Source organism: Dendrobates tinctorius, unplaced genomic scaffold (assembly GCF_039654945.1).
Source record: "Dendrobates tinctorius isolate UK_male_01 unplaced genomic scaffold, ASM3965494v1 ptg000057l, whole genome shotgun sequence".
Classification (NCBI taxonomy): Eukaryota; Metazoa; Chordata; class Amphibia; order Anura; family Dendrobatidae; genus Dendrobates; species Dendrobates tinctorius.
Genome location: NW_027361725.1, coordinates 29,697,798 through 29,718,542, shown reverse-complemented (window position 1 = coordinate 29,718,542; position 20,745 = coordinate 29,697,798). Strand labels below are relative to the sequence as shown.

The window sequence follows — 20,745 nt, the reverse complement described above, 5'->3', positions numbered from 1 at the left end:
TTGCCTCACAGTTGCCCACGACAAGTGGGTCAGGTAGCTGGTGTCCTCCGGATACAAGATAGCATTTTCTCCCCTCCAACTTGGTTTTTCCTTTCCTATCCCCCAAGGAAAAGACAAGAGCCTTCCTTCGGGCTGTTCAGGCTCTGAAAAAGGACGGAGTCATCATTCCGGGCCCTCATCACGAGAGGTTCATGGGTTTTTATTCAAACCTTTTTTTGGGGATCCCAAAAAGGGCGGGACGAGCCGACTCTTTCTGGACCCCAAACTGTTAAATCAGTTTGTCAAAGTACGGCGACTCCGAATGGAATCCCTCCGGTCAGTTGTCACTTCCATGGAAAAAGGAAAAGTTCCTAGTATCCATTGACATCAAGGACGCTTACGTTCACATTCCAGATCAGCCCATCTCACCAGCAGTTCCTGCGTTTTTGCAATTCACGAGCAACACTTCCAGTTTGTTGCCCTTGCCCGTCGGACTCGCCAACGCCTCCAGGGTCTTTACCAAGGTCATGGCAGCTGTCATGGCCATTCTCCACTCGCGGGGAGTGGCGGTGTTACCGTATCTGGTCGACCTGCTCATCAAGGGCCCATCCCTGCCTGCCTGCGAGGAATCCGTGGATATAACAGTAATACACTTTCTCGCCTGGGCTGGATCATAAATTTCGAAAAGTCTGTCCCATAACCGGCTCAGCAGATGTCCTTTTTAGGAATGATCTTGGACACTTCCTGCGAGTTGGTCATTCTCCCTCCAGAAAGGCCCCAAGCCTTACTACAGGCAACGCGGACTCTTTAACCACCGGTTTCTCACTCTATGCATTTTAGCATGTGAGTTCTCGGAAAGATGGTGGCAGCAATGGAAGCAGTTCCATTTGCACAGTTCCACCTCCGTTCCTTACAACATGCGTTGCTGTTAGCTTGGAACAAGAACCCGTTCTCCCTGGATCATCGGATCCTTCTGTCCCTGCGGGTCAAGCAAGTCCTCAGGTGGTGGACACTGATGTCCTCCCTGAATCAAAGGAAGTCTTTTCTCCCAGTAAAATGGTTGGTAGTAACCACCGACGCAAATCTTCTCGACTGGGGTGCGGTCTTTTGTCACCACACGGCCCAAGGGTCGCTGGTCGACCCGAGAGTCACGCCTCCCCAGCAACATTTTGGAAATACGAGCGATCAGATTAGCTCTACGGAGTTTCCACCATCTCCTCGCAGATCACGCCATCAGGATCCAATCCAACAACGCCACGGCTGTAGCGTATATCAACCGCCAGGGAGGTATCCGTAGCAGGATGGCCATGCACGAAGTGAGTCACATTCTCCTTTGGGCCGAGCAGAAAATTGGAGGCAGATTTTCTCAGTCGCCAACGCATCGTCTCGGGAGAGTGGTCTCTTCATCCGGAAGTCTTTCAGCAGATGTGACATTGTTGGGGGACTCCGGATGTGGATCTCATGGCCTCAAGACTAAACATCAAGGTTCCTCGGTTCATTGCCCGATCGCGCGATCCATGCGCCATCAGGGCGGACGCCCTAGTTCTGCCATAGCACCGGTTCCCGTACGTCTCCCCTCCCCCCCCCCCCCTTCTTTCCTTGCATCTGAGGGTCATCAAGAATATCAGAACGGAGGGAGTACCAGTGATTCTAGTCGCGCCACATTGGCCGCGCCGAGCATGGTATGCAGAACTAATACAACTAGTCGCCGACGTCTCCTGGCGACTTCCAGATCGCATGGATCTACTTTCGCAGGGCCCGAGTTTCCACCAGAACTCCGGGGCCCTGTCTTTTGACGGCGTAGCCGTTGAATCCTGGTTTTTACCACAGGCTCAGTTCTCTCATGACGTGATTTCCACCATGGTTAGTGCTAGGAAGCCTGTGTCCATGCGCATCTATCACCGCACCTGGAAAACCTTCTTTTCGCGGTGCAAGGATCATGGTCAATCACCTCTGGTGTTTTTCATTCCGGCCATATTGGAATTCCTTCAATCTGAATTAAAATCAAGCCTCGCGCTTAACTCGCTCAAGGGCCATATCTCGGCCTTGTCAGTACTTTTCCATCGCATAATTGCCACCAAACTTCAGGTCAAGCCGTTCATTCTGAGAGTTTCCCATGTGGTGCCTCCTTTTAGAAGGCCATTGGGATCATGGGACCTTAACCTGGTTCTCGGGGCCTTACAGGAGGCTCCTTTCGAACCGCTGCAGGACATGTCACTGTCCGTCCTCTCTTGGAAGGTGGTCTCTCTAGTGGCAACTACGTCAATCAGACGAGTTTCGGTATTGGTAGACCTGTCCTGCCGTTCTCCGTTCCTGAATTTTCATCAGGAAAAGGTAGTTCTCAGGACGTCCCCGTCCTTCCTGCCCAAGGTCATCTTCTCTTTCCATCTTGACGAGGAAATTGTTTTGCCTTCCTTTTTGTCCGGCGCCAGTCCATCGCATTCAGAAGGCCCTCCACACCATGGATGTGGTTAGGGCGTTGAGACGGTATACTGTATCTCGCGGACAGCTCCCTTCCATAAGTCAGATGCCCTGTTCATGCTTCCAGAGGGGCATAGGAAGGGTCTAGCCACGTCAAAAGCACGCTAGCCAAGTGGATTCGCTTGGTGATTCATGAATCCTACTGTGTCAAGAACGTGCCTGTTCCAGCGGGGATTAAGGTGCACTCTACCCTGTCAGTGGGCGCCTCTTCGGCCATTCGGCACCAGGCCTCGACAGAACAGGTCTGCAAGGCTGCGACTTGGTCCAGTCTGCATACTTTTTACTAAACATTACCAAATTCATTCTCAGGCCTGTCCACAAGGCTGCGACTTGGTCCAGCCTGCATACCTTTACAAACATTGCATAATTCATTCTCAGGCCTCTGCGGATGCAGCTCTTAGCAGACGCAGCCGGCAATCGGCAGTACCTCAGTGGTACATTGGGTATTAGCAAATGTATGTTCCCCACCCAGGGACTGCTTTAGGACGTCCCACTGTCTCTGTTTACCCCAATGAGGCGTAGGAGAAATAGGGATTTTTGTGTACTCACCGTAAAATCCTTTTCTCCGAGCCAATCATTGGGAGACACAGCACCCACCCTGTTTAGCCTATTGGCTCACTGTAGCATTCTTAGGCTTTGACTTAGTTATGGTTATTGTTGACTGTTTATGCTCCTACTGCTTTTTTCACTGAACTGGAGAAATCATCAGCCAGCGAGAGGGTGTATACTGCAGGGGAGGAACTAATTTTTTCCTGGTTTACTTATGCTGCTGCCACTAGGAGGACACTAACACCCACTGTCTCTGTGTCCCCCGATGATTGGCTCGGAGAAAAGGAAACACTTAAAAAAAGCTTCAAAAACGCATCCCCATGCAATCCTATGGGATTCCTCAGTTACTGTGCCCATGCTGCGGATTTTTCTGCTGCGGAATTGCATAGCAGTAAAATCCACAGCATGTCCATTATTTCTGCGGAATCGCGATGATTCTGCCGCAATAGGATTGTTGAAACGCTCACTTTACGCATATGGCTATGCCCACTATGCATGAAGTGAGCGCTTCATGTGCAGATGGTACCCAGGGTCTGGAGGAGAGGAGACTCTCCTCCATGCCCTGGGTACCATATCCCTGTAAAAAATAGAATTAAAATAAAAAATAGGGATATACTCACCTTCTGATGGCCCCTGGAGTCCTTCCCCCACTCAGCCACGGTGCCAGCATCTTCAGTTCCAGACCGCTACGTCATCAGAGGTCATTGTCGCAAGGCATCCCTGGGAACGGTAGATGCCGGCAGCATGGCTGATGGGCGGGATGGCTCCAGGGGCTATCAGAAGGTGAGTATATCCCTATAAAAACGCTTGTGTTTTGCGGGAAAACACATGCGAATTTCGCATGCATTTTACCCGTGGCAGGGAGTTGCAGAAATGCTGCGGACATTTCCGCACCATTTCTGCAACGTGGACACATAGCCTCATAGTCAATCATTGGTGAAGAGGAATCTCTCTTAGACTTGAGAAAACTGTTCTGCAGCAGCTAGTGTCTGGTGAGATGGAGATTATAATTACACTGAGTCCCCTCTGAGTTTCCTGAATTGCCCTCAATGTGGTGCTTTATGATATAGTAAACCGTGAGCACACGTGTGAGTGGTCCCCTCTGCTGATAACTAGGATCCTTCCTCTTATTCCCTGTGGTCAGATGCCCATGGACAATTCTAAATGCCACATCAGATAATATGGCATTATATGGACGCGCGCTGCAGGACGAACGGACGGTTCCTTACAGCGTTTCCCAGTGTTATGCTTGCTGCTATAGCGCTGTTGCTTTAACATGGTGTTAGTAATTCAAGGGATATCTGTATCTGCTGATACTCCTACACATGCTGCCGCTGCATCACCATGCTCTTCACATTTTATTGCACCATTTTTTTTTTGCAGAGGACTAAAATAACTAACGGAGATGTAACTCAACCTCCACGAGTCCTGCGCAGTTTCGGTCTTTATTGATAGGCCATGTTGGTGCCTTCATATTTACAGCACTCATAACTGCTGCAGTCACCTCTGTACCACGTGATGGGCTGCAGTGTTATCATCACATCTATTGCACTGATGCAGACAATCACTGTGCACAGAGGCTCTGCTGAGGTAGACTGCAGGGCACAGAGCACAGTGACTGTTTGCAGCGGTTACGCGTGCTGAAGACGTGACGTCATCACTGCAGCCTACAGGCATCGCAGGCAAGTAACAGCTCTGTTCGCTATTTTAGAACTCTGCAACCCTCTGGTACAATAATTATTGAAGAGGGAGAACAACGAGACTGAATTTGTTTTGCCACAAGTTCACATACTGTAGCAAGAAAATGTGATAAACACGACAAAAATGTCACACAGTAAAACATCTGTTCATTGCAATATTGAAAGGACGTTTCAGGTGTACGCTCCTTCGTCTGCTTACATAAGCCCGTATACCAGATTATTGAGCTGACCGGGTCACACCGGTCTGTATACAAGAGTAGCCTGTAAAAGGCTCCCTGCTCCTTGTGTGGCACTGTGCCATCATAACACCGTCCTGAACAGAGAAAGGTCAGGTAGAGCTTCTTGTTGTTCATACACAGCAGACATATTCTGGGGCGATGTACAAAGGTTTGCTTCAACTGGGCTGGTATTACACGGTGTGTTGTAGATTCTGCTGAGTTTATTTAGTTTTTGTTTTTTTTTTCCCCTCAGTCCTAACACTCTCCACCAAGTGGCTTCGTACCTGTGTTTACTGCCGGCTTTGGGTGAAGGAGAAGAGACCAAATACGACCGTGAGGTCCTGCTGGAGCTGCTGGTAAGGTCCTATATTTATGATACATCTTACTCTTGTTTCATTACATTTTTTTTTTTTTACTTATTGTTCTTGTTATGTGACTGTTGATTTTAGAGGTAAGGCAGACATTAAACAATCACATTGTCTAAAGAGATAAAGGCATGCAAAATATCTGCCTTCCAGGAGTAAGTCCGGTGCTTCTCCACTGCCAACAGTAACTCAAAGTCTGACCCTTTAACTCCTTCACAACATAGGTCATATATTTATGTCCTATGTCGTGTCCCTGACTTTGATGCGGCTTCGGCGCTGAGCCCGCATCTTTCCCCACACATGGCAGCTGAGTTAATCAGCCATCATGTGCCTTTAGCAGCTGCGGGTGGATCTAAGATCATTGGCATTAGCCAGTGCAACACGGAGGCTACAGAAGGCACAAGGTGCAACATTTTTAATTAAACCTAATAGCAAAACTTTTCATTTAGCTCCAAATACATGCATTTACATTATGTAAGAATAAAAAAAATTTCCTAAAGATGGGGCAACCCCTTTAACAGTCTTTAGGACCTTACCATTTCACTCATTTATGGTTTCTATGCACAGAATATGTCATAGACATCCAATAGATATGGGTACCCATTCACAGAGCAACACCAAACTCCAGAACCTTGTCTGCTTTGAGTGAAGAGGTCGCCGTGCCATCTTGAGTCACCACTTTTACATCTACTATATAGTAGTCCTGAAAATAACATTTAGTTTGATAAAATTTGCATACAGTCTGCACTTTGTTTTGCGGACAGTCATGGCATATCCTAGACTGTCATTATTTTGGGCAGGACTTTCTTTTTTCATCATTTTATCTTGGTATTTGGTATTTAGTGTAGCTTTTAAATTATCCACTAGGTGTCAATCCAACCAGTATTTACATGTGAGCAGAAATGCAATGCGTCCTTAGAAAGAAGTACTGAGAAATGTGAGTGACGACAGGAACAACGACATCAGAGGAAGCACAATTAAGTAAGTTGAAGATAAAAAATGATCTTTACAAGGCCTAAAGTTAAAATGACACATTTCCTTTGTATTTTAGGAAAAATATATATATAGTCATTTTTTTATTTTAAAAATTACAAAAAAGAAAATGTGGCGTTGCAAAAGTGTGGTCACCCTTGGAGATTTGCGTGCTCAGATAACTTTGACCAAGATTTCAGACCTTAATTAACCTGTTAGGGTTATGGATTGTTCACTATCCTCATTAGGAAAGGGTGAGTGATGCAAATTTCCCAGCAGCCATGGGTTTTTCTAAGCAGCTGCCTAACACTCTGAAGATGAAAATGGTGGAGGCCTACAAAGCAGGAGAAGGCTATAAGAAGATGACAGAGTTTTCAAGTTTTTCTTTCCTCATTTCGAAATGTAATAAAGAAATTTCAGTTAACAGGAACAATGGAGGTCAAGATAAGTTCTGGAAGAGCAAGCAAAATTTCAGTGAGAGCTGCTCGTAATATTGGTAGAGAGGCAAATCGGAACCCCCAGTTGACTGCAAAAGACCTTCAGAAAGTTTTACCAGACTGGAGTTGTTGTATGTTGTTCCACTGTTCATAGACATCTATCCAAATATGGCCTTCATGGAAGAGTCAGCAGAAGAAAGCCTATCCTGCATCCTCATCATAAAATTCAGCATCTGAAGTATGCAAAAGAACATCTAAAGAAGCCTGATGCATTTTGGAAACAACTCCTGTGGACCGGTGAGGTTAAAATAGAATGCTTTGGCCACAATGATCAAAGGTATGTGTGGAGAAAAAAAGGCACAGAATTTCAGGAAAAGAACATCTCGACAATCATTAAGCATGGGGGTGGATCAATCATGCTTTGGGCTTGTGTTGCAGCCAAAGGCAAAGGATGGCTGAAAATCCCTAAAACAAAAACTGAAACATTCTTGTCTGGCTACAAAAAGCGTTTACAAGCTGTGATACATTCAAAAGGGCTGCTACTAATTACTAACTGTACAGGGTGCCCAAACTTTTGCATAGGCCCATTTTCAGTTTTGTAATTCTTAAAATTTAAAAGATGAAATTTTTTGGAAATGTGTCATCTTTAACTTTAGACATTTAAGTTATAATTTCATCTTCAACTTGCTTAACTATATACAATAACTAATTTTGACCAGGGGTGCCCAAACTTTTACTTGCCACTGTATACTCTGCTTTAAGTAAATAAAAGCAATAGTGCACATAAATAACATAGGGTATTTAGTAAACACCGTTTTGATTAAAAACAAAAAAAAAAAAACATAAAAGCCATCCCACCAGCATCAAAGTGTACCACAATCGGGAAGGTCGTAACCTCTAGTACTAAAATCTGGGCTAGGCATAATGTTTTTACAGCTTCCCATTTGTTGGGTATCTATTCGGGACCCAGTCCTGCTCTGCCCTTATTCACACTGATGTTACTAAGACACATGGTAAGGTTTTAATACTATTGGTTGGGGCTATCCCGGCTGGGTACTCTTTGTCGCTGGTGGGATGACTTTTACGTTTTAAGACAAAAAAAAAATGGTGTTTACCATTACCCCATGTTATTTATATGCACTATTTCTTTTACTTAGTTACAGCAGGGTAATGTTCATGCTGTTTCTGGATTGTGTTTTGTCTATTTATTGGCCAGTGTGAACATGCTCCTATTTTGCATGAACAAGAACTTATATTTCAGTTAATTTCTCCTACGCCTCATTGGGGGACACAGAGACAGTGGGTGTTATGCTGCTGGCCACTAGGAGGACACTAAGTAAACCAGAAAAAAAGTTAGCTCCTCCCCTGCAGTATACACCCTCTCTCTGGCTGAGATTCTCCAGTTCTTACTTAGTGTCAGTAGGAGGCACTTGGGTCTGGTTTCAGACCCCTCCGTTTTTATTTTATTTTTGAATTTTCTGTAATTTTTTATTTTTTAATTAACGGAGTGAAGGGGGCGACGGTTCCTTTCTACGGCCCGCTCTCCCCCCGAACCAACAACAGGCAAGCACGTGGAGTAACCCTTCACGTACACTTTCCTGCGACGAATGGGGCTGATTCCTCTGACTGTTATGAATGAGTCACCGCGGAGGAAAAACAAGCTAAGCCCCAGAAAACCAGAGAGGTTGGTAACTAAGCGAATTGCAGACCCCTGATCCTATCCACACAACTAGCAGTAGCCGTGGAGCGTACCTACGATGATCCTAGACGCCTCGTCACAGCCGGAGAACTAAATAAGCCTAAAGCAAGAAAAGGGGAAATCTAAACTGCCCCAGAGCAGACCCCAAAGCAATAGACAGCCCCCAAACATGTATTGACGGTGAGACAAGATGAAAACACAGATAGAAAAATAGGCTGAGCAAACGATGCGGCCCACACTAACTAGAAAGGACAGGAAAGATGCTGTCTGCAATCACGCACAAAACCCTGCCTAAAAATGTCCAACACTTTCTTCTAACAAAAACCCTGAAGTCGCTGGACGTGAATTCCCTATATCAGCACTCTGGTATATTCTGAAGACAGAGCAAAAAGAGACCAATCTGATCAGGGACAAAAAGCAAACTGGCATAAACGGAGACATAAGAATGGAAATTCAGCACAGCCCCAGCAGGGGCTGGCTGACCACAAAAACTGAGTAAACCAAACCAAATCTCATGTGAAAAGTAGCAGAGCACACTTAGCTTGAGAAGACAGGAACAGAACTGGAAACCAGAACCTCAGGGCAGGAGAAAATCACCAGCACAAAGGGAGTCGGCTGTCCTAAATCCAGTCAGAGACTCCTGATGTCCACTCACAGTCCTCCTCCTCAGGTGGCAGGTCTCCTCAATTTAGATCAGCTTCATCACCCGCTGTCACCACCAGAGGGAGCCCGGATGGAGAACTCACGACTCCTCTGTCAACACAGCCATCTCCACCACCCTCACCAGAAGCCAGAGGTAAACCAGAAAATGAGTTCACAACATCTGACGATGGTTTCCTTATGGTCGGTACTCCACGGATACGAGGGCAAGCGCAACAGGACGTAGCACAGGAGTGCATGGAGCACACCTGAACAGCGCTTTTTCGGATGCCCTGAATCATCCCCAGAGCTCTCCGTCCCCCTACTCAGAGGGTGGATCGATTGAGCAATACCCCCCTGTAAAACCTCCTCCAGCTCTGCTACATCGCCTGGAGGATGAGACTGAAAAACCCTGGAACAGCAACGACCTGACTGAGCACAGGAGTGGAGGTATGGGGTCGGGTCCTTGTCCCCGGGAGAAGCACTGACTTAGCGTCAGCGGCGGTACACTGGCGCCCGATCGCGGCCCCCCCGCCCCGGCGCTTACCGTGGGGAGGCCAGAAATTTAGCGCCCGGCCTTTTTGGCCTGCTGGGCTGCAATTTAAATAGCACCGCCCTCGATAGCGCCGCCCCCTCCCCCGGCGCCTACCGCGGGTAGGCCAAAAATTTAGTCCCTGGCTTTTCCGGCCTACTATGCCGCAATTTGAATAGCGCCGCCCGCGCTATTGTCTCCGCCCCCTCCTCTTGGCGCCTCTCATTCCAAACGAGACGTGCAATTCTAATCTCGGGGGCCATGTCTGTTACCTCTGCCTGTTACCTCTGCCTCAGTTAACCCTTTCAGGAGCAGCCGAGTTCCGGGTGACGCCCACAGGGCCGCCGTTTTCCTCCCGGGGACATAACACAGGACCGTGGGTAAGCTGCATCTGCCCTCAGATTAAAGCTTAACCCCTTCCCGGCACATTCCCTGCAGCTGCAGTCAGACTCTGCCGTTAACCCTTTCTGGAGCGCTATGCCTCACTCACAGGAGGCTAAACGAGCCGCTAAGAAGCACACTGTTCTTTTCTACCGTGTGTACTACCTGCAAGTCGGTCTTACCACAGCGAGCATGACAGTGCTCAAGCTAATCTGTTATACACGGACCGCGACCCGGCCTGCGCCCGAACCGCGCCCCTACCTGCGCTCCAATGCCCCTCGCAGCTGCGTCTGGTACCCCCGAGTGGGCTGCGCCCCTGTCACGGTCGGTGGAGCCTCGGACCAAGGCTATATTCCCCCTCCGGGAGGACGGTCTCTGCCAAGGCGGGCTCATGGCGCGTCCCCTAGTCACGTTCGCGCCTCAGCATCAGCGACTCCTGTCTCTCGCTCGCCCTCTCCTGAGGTTAACAGCGAGCTTAATTCTGATTTTGTATCTGTTACGTCAGCCCCTCAGAATCCCCCAACTGATCAAGAGTCGCTTGATTCTCTTATAGAATCAGTCAACAGGATTCTGAGGTTGAATGAGGAAAATATTCCTGCTCCAGCACTCCTCATTTAAGGAATAAGCGTGTGCGCTGGTTATTTACCAGCCGTCCAGTATCATAGGGATCAGCCATAAGTGGTTCACTGGGCAAAAGTTTACTCTGGCTAAATACCCTCTTGATCCAGACCTAATGAAGGATCGATTACAGATCCCTCCGGTGGACCCTCCTGTACCGCGTCTTGCTTCCACAACGCTCCTATCTGTTTCTGGGGATTCCTCGGTCAGAAACCCCTTCGGTCATCAAATTGACTACCTTGCCCGTTCAATTTTTTGGAAGCTTCAGGAGCAGCATTTGTTCCATCCTTCGCCGCAGTTTAGGTCACTAAGGCATGGCCGCTTGGGCAGAAGTCCTGATTACTGCCTTCCAGGGCACCAATCTTCCTCCGGAGACAACCTCTGTCGCCAGCCAGATGATTCATGCAGCGAACTTTGTAGTAGACGCTTTTCAGGCCGCCAATTGCGCGGCTCATACTGCCGCTAACGCGATCTCCATTAGAAGAGCCCCAGGGCTCCGCGGCTGGTGGGCGGATGCCACATCTAAAAGTTTGTTGACTTCTCCCCCCTTTTCAAGCGGGTCATCTTTTTGGAGAGAGACTGGACCAGCTCATTTTTGATACTACCGGGGGAAAAGACAAGTAAATTCCTTCCTCAACAAAGAGCTGTTCAGCCGTTTTCGCTCCAACAGCCGACGGTTTTCGATTTTCTCGCAACAATTCCAGTTGGTCCTCCTCTACCTTCTTTTTTGGATCAGGTCTGTCCCCGCGCACAGACAGAGGCTCCCAGATCTCATACAGATCTAACCGTTTTTGGAAACCCAGGCCTAGGGCTTCTGGATCTAGGGGAGCCAGATCTCATAGATCTACCTAATGATGACAAATGGGTCAGGAAGCTGGTATTCTTTGGATATAATATACAATTTCTTCCCCCCCTCCAACTTGAGTTTTCCTTTCCTCTTCCTCCAAGAGAAAGACAAGAGCCTTCCTTCGGGCTGTTCAGGCTCTTCTAAGGGACGGAGTCATCATTCCGGTCCCCCTTCACGAAGGGTTCAGGAGATTTTATTCAGTCCTTCTTTTGTGCTTCTAAAAGAGGACAGGTCCATGCAACCCATCTCTGGATCTCAATTGTTACTCACCTTGTCACGGTACGGCGATTCCAAATGGAAACTCTCCGATCAGTTGTCGCTTCCATGAAAAAGGGACAGTTCCTAGCATTCATCGACGTCAAGGACGCTTACCTTCACATTCCGATCTGCCCATCCCTCCAGTAGTTCCTGCGTTTTGCAACTCACGAGGAACACTTCCAGTTCGTGGCCTTGCCCTTCAGACCTGCCACCGCTCCCAGGGTCTTTACCAAGGTCATGGCGGCTGTCATGCCCATTCTTCACCCTCGGGTAGTGGTACTGTTACCGTATCTGGATGACCTGCTCATCAAGGGTCCGTCCCTTCCAGTCTGCAAGGAATCTGTGGATAACAGTAAATACTCTTTCCCGCCTAGGGCGGAAGATAGACTGCGAAAAGTCTGTCCCAGGACCGGCTCACACTTCCTGCGGATTCACCACTCTCCCTCCAGGAGAGACCCAAGCCTTACAACAAGCAGAGCAGCGTCTCTCTCCATTCGTTTCAGCATGAGAGTTCTCGGAATGATGGTGGCAGCGATGGAAGCAGTTCCATTTGCACAGTTCCACCTCTGTCCCTTACAACATGCATTGCTGTTAGCTTGGGACGAGAACCCGTTCTCCCTGGACCGTCGGATTCCTCCGTCTCTGTGGGACAGGCAAGCCCTCAGGGAGAAGACACCGAGGTCCTCCCTGAATCAAGGAAGGTCTTTACCCACAGTAAGATGGTTGGTAGTAACCTCCGACGCAAGTCTCCTCAGTTGGGGTGCGGTCCCTCATCACCTCACGGCACAAGGTCATTGGTCAACCCGAGAGTCATGTCTCCACATTAACTTTGGGGGATAAGAACAATCAGATTAGCTCTAAGGAGTTTCCACCATCTCTTCGCAGGTCTCCCCATCAGGTCTCAATCCGACAACGCCACGGCTGTAGCGTATATCAACCGTCAGGGAGGTTTTCAGGGCAGGATGGCCATGCACAAAGTGAGTTTCATCTTCCATAGGGCCGAGACCAACCATTCGCCCATCTCCGCAAGCCACATCCCTGGCTTGGAAAATTAGTAGATAGATTTCGGGGAGGTGGCCTCTTCATCCGGAACTCTTTCAGCAGATTTGTCATCGTTTGAGGACTCCAGATGTGGATCTCATGGCCTCAAGACTAAACAACAAGGTTCCTCGGTTCATTTTCCGATCGCGCGATCCTTGCGCTATTGGAGCGGACGCTCTAGTTCCGCCATAGCTCCGGTTCCGGCACCTGTACATCTCCCCCCCTCCCCTCTTCCCTTGTTTCTGAGGGTCATCAAGAGGATCAGAGTGGAGGTAGTGCCAGTGATCCTAGTTGCGCCAGACTGGCTGCGCCAAGCATGGTATGCAGAACTAATACAACTAGTCGCCGACGTCTCCTGGCGACTTTCATATCATATGGGTCTACTCTCGCAGGGCCCGATTTACCACCAGAACTCCGGGGTCCTGTCTTTGACGGCGTGGCCGTTGAATCCTGGTTTTTAGCTCAGGCTGGTTTCCAGCACGACGTGATTTCCACCATGATTAGTACCGGAAGCCTGTGTGCATGCGCATCTATCACTGTACCTAGACAACCTTCCTTTTTTTGTGGTGCAAGGTTCATGGTCGATCACCTCTGGTATTTTCCATTCTGGCCATATTGGAATTCCTTCAATCCGGATTAATATCAGGCCTTGCGCTTAGCTTGCTCAACGACAAAATTTCGGCCTTGTCAGTGCTTTTCCAGCACAAATTGCCACCAAGCTTCAGCTCAAGGTGTTCATTCAGGGAGTTTCCCATGTGGCGTCTCTTTATAGAAGACCATTTGACTCATGGGGCCTTAACCCGGTTCTTGGGGCCTTTCAGGAGGTTCCTTTTCGAAATGCTGCAGGACGTGTCACTGACCGTCCTCTCTTGGAAGGTGGTCTCTCTAGTGGCAACTACGTCAATCAGACGAGTTTCGGAATTGGCAGCCCTTTCCTGCCGTTCTCCGTTTCTGAATTTTCATCAGGAAAAGGTAGTTCTCAGGACGTTCCCGTCCTTCCTGGACAAGGTCCTCTCCTCTTACCATCTCAACGGGGAAATTGTTTTGCCTTCCCTTTGTTCTGGCGCCAGTCCATCGCATTGAGAAGGCCCTTCACACCCTGGATGTGGTTAGGGCGCTGAGACGGTACATCTCGCGGATGGCTCCTTTCCACAAGTCAGATGCCCTGTTCATACTTCCAGACGGGCAGAGGAAGGGTCTAGCCAGGTTGATTCGCTTGGCGATTCAGGTATCCTACAGTGTCAGGAGCGCGCCTGTCCCAGCGGGGATTAAGGAGCATTCTACCCCGTCAGTGAGCGCCTCTTCGATCTTTCGGCACCTGGCCTCGGCAGAACACGTCTGCAAGGCTGCGACTTCGTCCAGTCTGCATACTTTTACAAAAAGTTACCAAATTCATTCTCAGACCTCTCCGCAAGGCTGCGACTTGGTCCAGCTTCTGTACCTTTACAAACATTGCCTAATTCATTCTCAGGCTTCTGCGAATGCAGCTCTCGGCAGACGCTGCCTGCAATCGGCAGTACCATGGTGTTCACTCAGTGGTACATGGGGTATTAGCATATGTTTGTCCCCCCCACGGAACTGCTTTAGGACGTCCCACGGTCTCTGTATCCCCCAATGAGGCGCAGGAGAAATAGGGATTTTTATGTACTCACCGTAAAATCCTTTTCTCCGAGCCAATCATTGGGGGACACAGCACCCACCTTTTTTAGCCTATTAGCTCACTGTAGCATTCTTAGGCATTGATATTGTTATGGTTATTGTTAACTGTTTTTGCTCCTACTGCTTTTTTCACCAAACTGGAGAATCTCAGTCAGCGAGAGGGTGTATACTGCAGGGGAGGAGCTAACTTTTTTTCTGGTTTACTTAGTGTCCTCCTAGTGTGTGTACACAAAAATCCCTATTTTTATCGGCTAATGGGCAAAATTCTGCAGAGTAAGGTATGTGCACACGTTGCAGATTAACCTGTGGAATTTTCAGCACAGAATCCGCATCTCTTGGCAGAAAACGCAGGGCAAAACGTTTGCGGATTTCATGCGGAATTGATGCGGATTTCTTGCGGATTGTAATGCGTTTTTGCTGGGCGGATTTGTTAGGTGGTATTGAGAATGGATTCGGTCTGTGAATTTTCTCCCTTCTGAGAGAGAAGAGAGAGAATGAATATGTGCCAAACTAAAAACCGCTGCTGCGGATCCGCAAAAAGAATTGACATGCTGCAGAAGAAAAACCTCTGAAATTCTGCGTGGATTTTTCCACAGCGTGTGCACAGCAATTCTTAATTTAACATTGGCTGTGCACTACACTGCGGATTTGATGCAATTTCGCGCGTCCAAAAATGCTACGGATCCGCATCAAAATCCGCAACGTGTGCACATACCCTAAGAATGCTTTAAAAAGAGAAGTGTTAATAGTTTATTTTTACCAATTAATAAAATGAAAAGTGAATGAACAAAAGAGAAATCTCAGGTCAAATCAATATTTGGTGTGATGTGTACACTTGCATAAAGTCAAAGATTTTGTAGGCTTATTGGCAGGTGAGGAACAGCCAGACTCTACTGCAAAGGTGAGGTTGTAGAAGACTGTTTCAGGTCACAGGTCATAAACCATGGCAAGACTGAGCCTAGCAAGAAGACACAAGGTAGTTATACTGCATCAGCAAGATATCTCCCAGGCAAAGATTTCAAAGAAAACTTGGGTTTCATGATGTGCTGTTCAAACTCTTTTTGAAGAGGCATCAAGAGATAGGCAATGATGGGGGGCTGCATTTCAATAAATGGAGGTGGGGGTTTGGTCAAGAATAATTGTGTCATCAATGCTGAGAAATAGAGGCAAATACTTATCTATCATGCATAACCATCTGGGAGGCGTCTGGTTCCAAGTTTATGCTGCAGCAGGACAACGATCTGAAACAGCCAGCCAATGTCTTTAAGAACTATCTTCAGTGTAAAGAAGAACAAGGAGTCCTGGAAGTGATGATCTGACCCCCACCGAGCCCTGATCTCATATCAACCAGTCTGTCTGGGCTTGCTTAAAAAGGTAGAAGGATTAGCACAAGTCTCATACACAGATCTGTAGTTAGATCACCAAGATGTTTGGAACAACCTCCCTGTGGGTATGTATCTAGAAAAAATGATGCTGTTTTGAAGGTAAGGCCGGGGTCACACTGGCGAGGAATACGGACGAGTGAGAGGCGTTAAAAGCACGCATTACACACGGACAAATTATTCTCTATGGGTTTGCTCCCAACAGCCGTATATTTTTCGGGCGTATTCTACGGTCCGTGCCAATCGCAGCATGCTGCGATTGTCAGCGTACTACACCCGTAATACGCCAATGCAAGTCTATGGGTGCGCAAAAAATACGGATTTCACACGGACCACACATGTGACTTGCGAGAAATACGCACCCGTTGTCTTTTAGAAAAGCCGGCTATTCAGTGCGCTATACAGTAAACTCACACTGACAGGTTTAATAAAGAAAGAAAGAATAGATATATACACATAGAAAAAAAAAAAAAAAAAAAAAAATATATAAATATATATATATATATATATATATATATATATATATATATATATATATATATATACACACATGTCATTGTGACAAACATATATATATATATATATATATATATATATATATACAAATATATATATATTTATATTTCACAGAGTTCTTCATAGCAGAATAGCCGCTAATTAAATTGCCGGCTTCTATCAAATCATTCCCCAACCCGACATGAAATGACACATGGTTTACATTCAGTAAACCATTTCATTTCAAGTTTTTTTTATATGTCCTTGACTAATAATTAGATGAGGGTTTTTGTGCAAAATTTGGGAGTTGTAGTTGTTATTTTAAGGGGTTAATTCGTTGTTAAAAAATGCGTGGGCTTCCCTTTGCCCTATATTGGTGGCGAGTGGGTTAATCTAACAAAGGGTTAATGTCACCATTCGATTGTAAGGTGACATTAACCCTTTGTTAGATTAACCCATTCGCCACCGCTACAGGGCAATGGGAAGCCCACGCATTTTTTAACAACGAATTAACCCCTTAAAATAATGACTACAACTCCCAAATTTTGCACACAAACCCTCATCTAATTATTAGTCAGGGACATATAAAAAAAACATGAAATGAAACGCTTTACTGTATGTAAACCATGTGTCATTTCATGTCGGGTTGGGGAAGGATTTGATAGAAGCCGGCATTTTAATTAGCGTCTATTCTGCTATGAAGAACTCTGTGAAATAAATATGTATATATATATATATATATATATATATATATATATATATATATATATATATAAATATATATGCATTCTATGTGTCTATATCTATTATTTCTTTTCTGTTAGAAACCCTGTCATAGGGCTCTATTATATGTCCATTTTGCAAGGCGGCGAGAAAATCTCGCCATACGGATGCTGACATGCGCAAAATACGCAACCACACCTTGCTTACAGATGACATACGGAGCACTATTTAGGGGTCATTCATCCGTCTTACGCCTGTAAACTACGGACCGTATTTTGCGTCGGTTAGTGTGACCCCGGCCTAAAGCTCGGTCACACCGAGTATTGATGCAGCTTAGATTTCTCTATTGTTCATCCACTTTGCATTTTGTTAATTATTAAAAATAAACTATTTACACTTGTACTTTTTGTAAGCATTCTTACTTTAGATCATTCTTTCCACACTTGGCTAAAACGTCTACACAGTTTTGTGTGTAATATACCATATTTTTGGGATTATAAGACACACTTTCCCCCTCCCAAATTTGGGAGGTTAATGGGGGTGCATTTTATAATCCGAAGGTTGCTTACCCACATCTTATGAGAGCCCAGTGCCCGCAGACTTGCACCGCCTGGATGCCCCATCCTTCCAGACTAGGGCACTCAGCACCGCCCCACTCCTGCCGCCGCCTGCCTCCAGTAATCCCGCTCCACCGCCGCCTCCCCACCCTCCCCCAGTATGCCACTTTTAAAGCGCACTATAAGGCTATGTGCATACATTGCAGATTTTGATGCGGATCCGCAGCGTTTTTGGACGCGCAGAATTGCATCAAATCCGCAGTGTAGTGCACAACCAATGTTAGTCAGTGGGAAATTCAGTATTGGTGGATACTGAATACTGAATACGCGTGGATTTGCAGCATTTTGTTTTCCGCAGCATGTCAATTCTTTTTGCGGATCTGCAGCGTTTCTGCACTCATTGACTTCCATTGAGTCAGTCAAATCCGCAGCAAAACCACAGGTGTAAAATGATCTATGGTTTTGCTGCGGAGTTGCGTGCAAGAAACACTGAAGATTGGGAGGAGGAAGAGGGTGTCGGTGGAGACTGTGTGTGGGTGGAGGCTGTGTGTGTGCAGTGAATATGTGCGGGTCTGTGTGCGGGTGTCTGTATATCTGTGTGACTGCGGGTGTGTGCAAGGCTGTGTGTGTGTGTCGGTCTGTGTGTAGGCAGGCATCATCCGGTGGGACTACTATTCCCATCCGGCTATGTCTGCTACAGTGACAGCATTAGCCAATGATGGGACAGTAGTAGTCCCATCATCCGGCCACTGTGTTGAATAGTTAAAAAAACAACACATACATACAGTGCACATACTCACCAAACAGCTAATCTCCGACGCCCTCGATAACCTGCAAAAAAAAAAACGAAAAAAAAAACAACAGTATACTCTCTGTTCCGACGTAATCCATTTAATAACGAGTGTCCCACGACGATCTCCCGTGTAGAGCTGTCACATCCAGGAGATGTGACCGCTCTACAGGGCCTCCAATGACCGGAGATAATCCTCCCACAGTGGATTACTCTGCCGCCTAGAGGTCACTGGAGTTCATCCTGTCACTTGCGGCACCGCTGCGTGAGAAAATTCTCACACAGCAGTGGTGCCGTAAAGTGAGAGCACAAACTCCACTGAACTACACTGCGGGAGTATTATTTCTGGTCAGTGTCTCATCAGAGCCCCTGTAGAGCGGTCACATCTCCTGATGTGAAAGTTCTACACGGCAAATCGTTATGAGACACTCGTTATTAATTGGATTGGTAGTATTTGTGTTGGCTTATTATTTTATTTTTTTTTTGCAGGAGATTGAGGGCGTCACATGGATTAGGCATATAATAAATATGGGAAACTTTTATTTCATTAAAATACTTTATTCTGGCTGTGTCTTTATTTAACCCCTTAACAACTATAGGATTATTAATGGATAGGTATCTTACTGACACCTCTCCATTACTAAGCCGGGCTTGATGTCACCTTACAATACAAAGGTGATATCAACCCCACAACTATTACCCCATATGCCACCCCTTTCTATGCAGTGGGAAGAGAGAAGCTACGTGCCGGAATTGGCGCATCTTAGAGATGCGCCATTTCTGGGGCGGCTGAGAGCTAGTGTTTGTAGCCGGGGCGCTGTAAGAGGGGTAATATCCATGGCCCCTTCCTAGGCTATTATTATCAGCCTGCAGCTGTCTGCATAGCCTTTTCTGGCTATTAATTATAGGGGGACCCCACGTCATTTTTTTGGGGGCTACCCTATTTTAATAGCCAGTAAAGGCTAATTATGCAGCTGCGAGCTGATATTAATAGCCTGAGAAGATCCATGGGTATTACCCCCCTTCCCAGGCTATAAACATCGGCCCCCAGTTGCGGCTTTCCCTGTTCTGGTTTTAAAAATTGCGCTGGAGCCCACGCCATTCCCCCCCCCTTTTTTTTTAAATTAAACAGACTGCGTTTAATGCATATTTTGTGTGTGTCTTTATTTATGTACCATTTTATTATGTTCATTACTAATCATCGACCTTGGTATTATATATCTATCTATAGATATATCAATAGATATATCTATCTGTAGATATCTATAGATATTCACTTATATTTGTTTTGTTTACATTATATGTGAACGTGGTATGTGATGATATTATGGTCTTCAATGGAGTATGTAAAAGAAGAGGTTGGGCAAAGAAATTACTTCACAATTCTTTTTTTTTTTTTGTTAAATAATCTTTATTTAGTTTACAGAGACGCATGAAAATCCGCGTCATATCCGCATCAAAAACGCACAGATTTTTTTTCCTGCGTTTTCTGCCAAGACCGGAAGAATCTGCGCAGAAAATTCCTCAGGCAAATCCTCAACATGTGCACATACCCTAAGACACACCACCATTTTATTTAAAAGGTTTTTTTTTTAAATTTTTTCCACCCCAAGACGTCTTATAGTCCGTTGTGTGTTACAGTCCTCAAAATACGGTATACAGATATATGAATGCATATAATGCACACACAAAGAAAAGCTTTTTAAACCCGGCCAAATATAAAAGTTTAAATCACTTCCCATTTACAAAATAAAAATGTAAACAGTGAACATAATAGGAAGAAAAAGATGAACAATAAATGGTTAAAAATTTTCCATTTTTACTCATCAATATAAAAAATATTATCCTTTATGGTAAACCATGTGAAAAATATTTTTAGATTACAGCATAGTGCACATATGGCAGCATTTTACCTTCGTGTTTCGACAAACGTCTTGATCATGGCTGAACGTCTCATGATTAAGACTTTGTCGAAACGTGTAGGTAAAACGCTGCCATATGTGCACTATGTTGTAATCTAAAAATATTTTTTTTACGTGGTTTACCATAAAGGATAATAATTTTTTATATGGATGAATAAAAAATTGTTCCTGCTGGATTCATCATCTTTTTCTTCCTCATTGCTGAACTGGCTGCTCAACCTTCATCCATGCAGGAACACATGAGGAAAAGCCCATACATAGGTGAGCTGTCTATCCTTTTTTTTTTTTCCCCTCATAGTGAACATAATAGGTTTTTTCTCTTCGATAGAGGTACACAATTAATAAAATGTCATATAAAGTATCCTTCACTGTGAAGGTTTTTAAGACAATCTGTCAGCAATTTGTCCTCTAATATGAGAGCAGCTTGATGTAGGGGCAGAGACCCTGATACCGGGTATGATACTTATTGGGCTGCTTGCTGTATCTTTGATGAAATCACTT

General features: G+C 46.0%; 1 protein-coding gene across 1 annotated transcript in view; it reads left to right on the top strand.

The window, feature by feature from the left end:
* The window catches only part of AQR (aquarius intron-binding spliceosomal factor), a 183,795-nt gene that overhangs the window by 41,030 nt on the left and 122,020 nt on the right, over positions 1-20,745 (top strand). Inside the window, exon 14 of the mRNA XM_073577867.1 lies at positions 5,181-5,283. Coding sequence (XP_073433968.1) covers positions 5,181-5,283 — 103 coding nt within the window. The remainder of the gene's footprint in view (positions 1-5,180; positions 5,284-20,745) is intronic.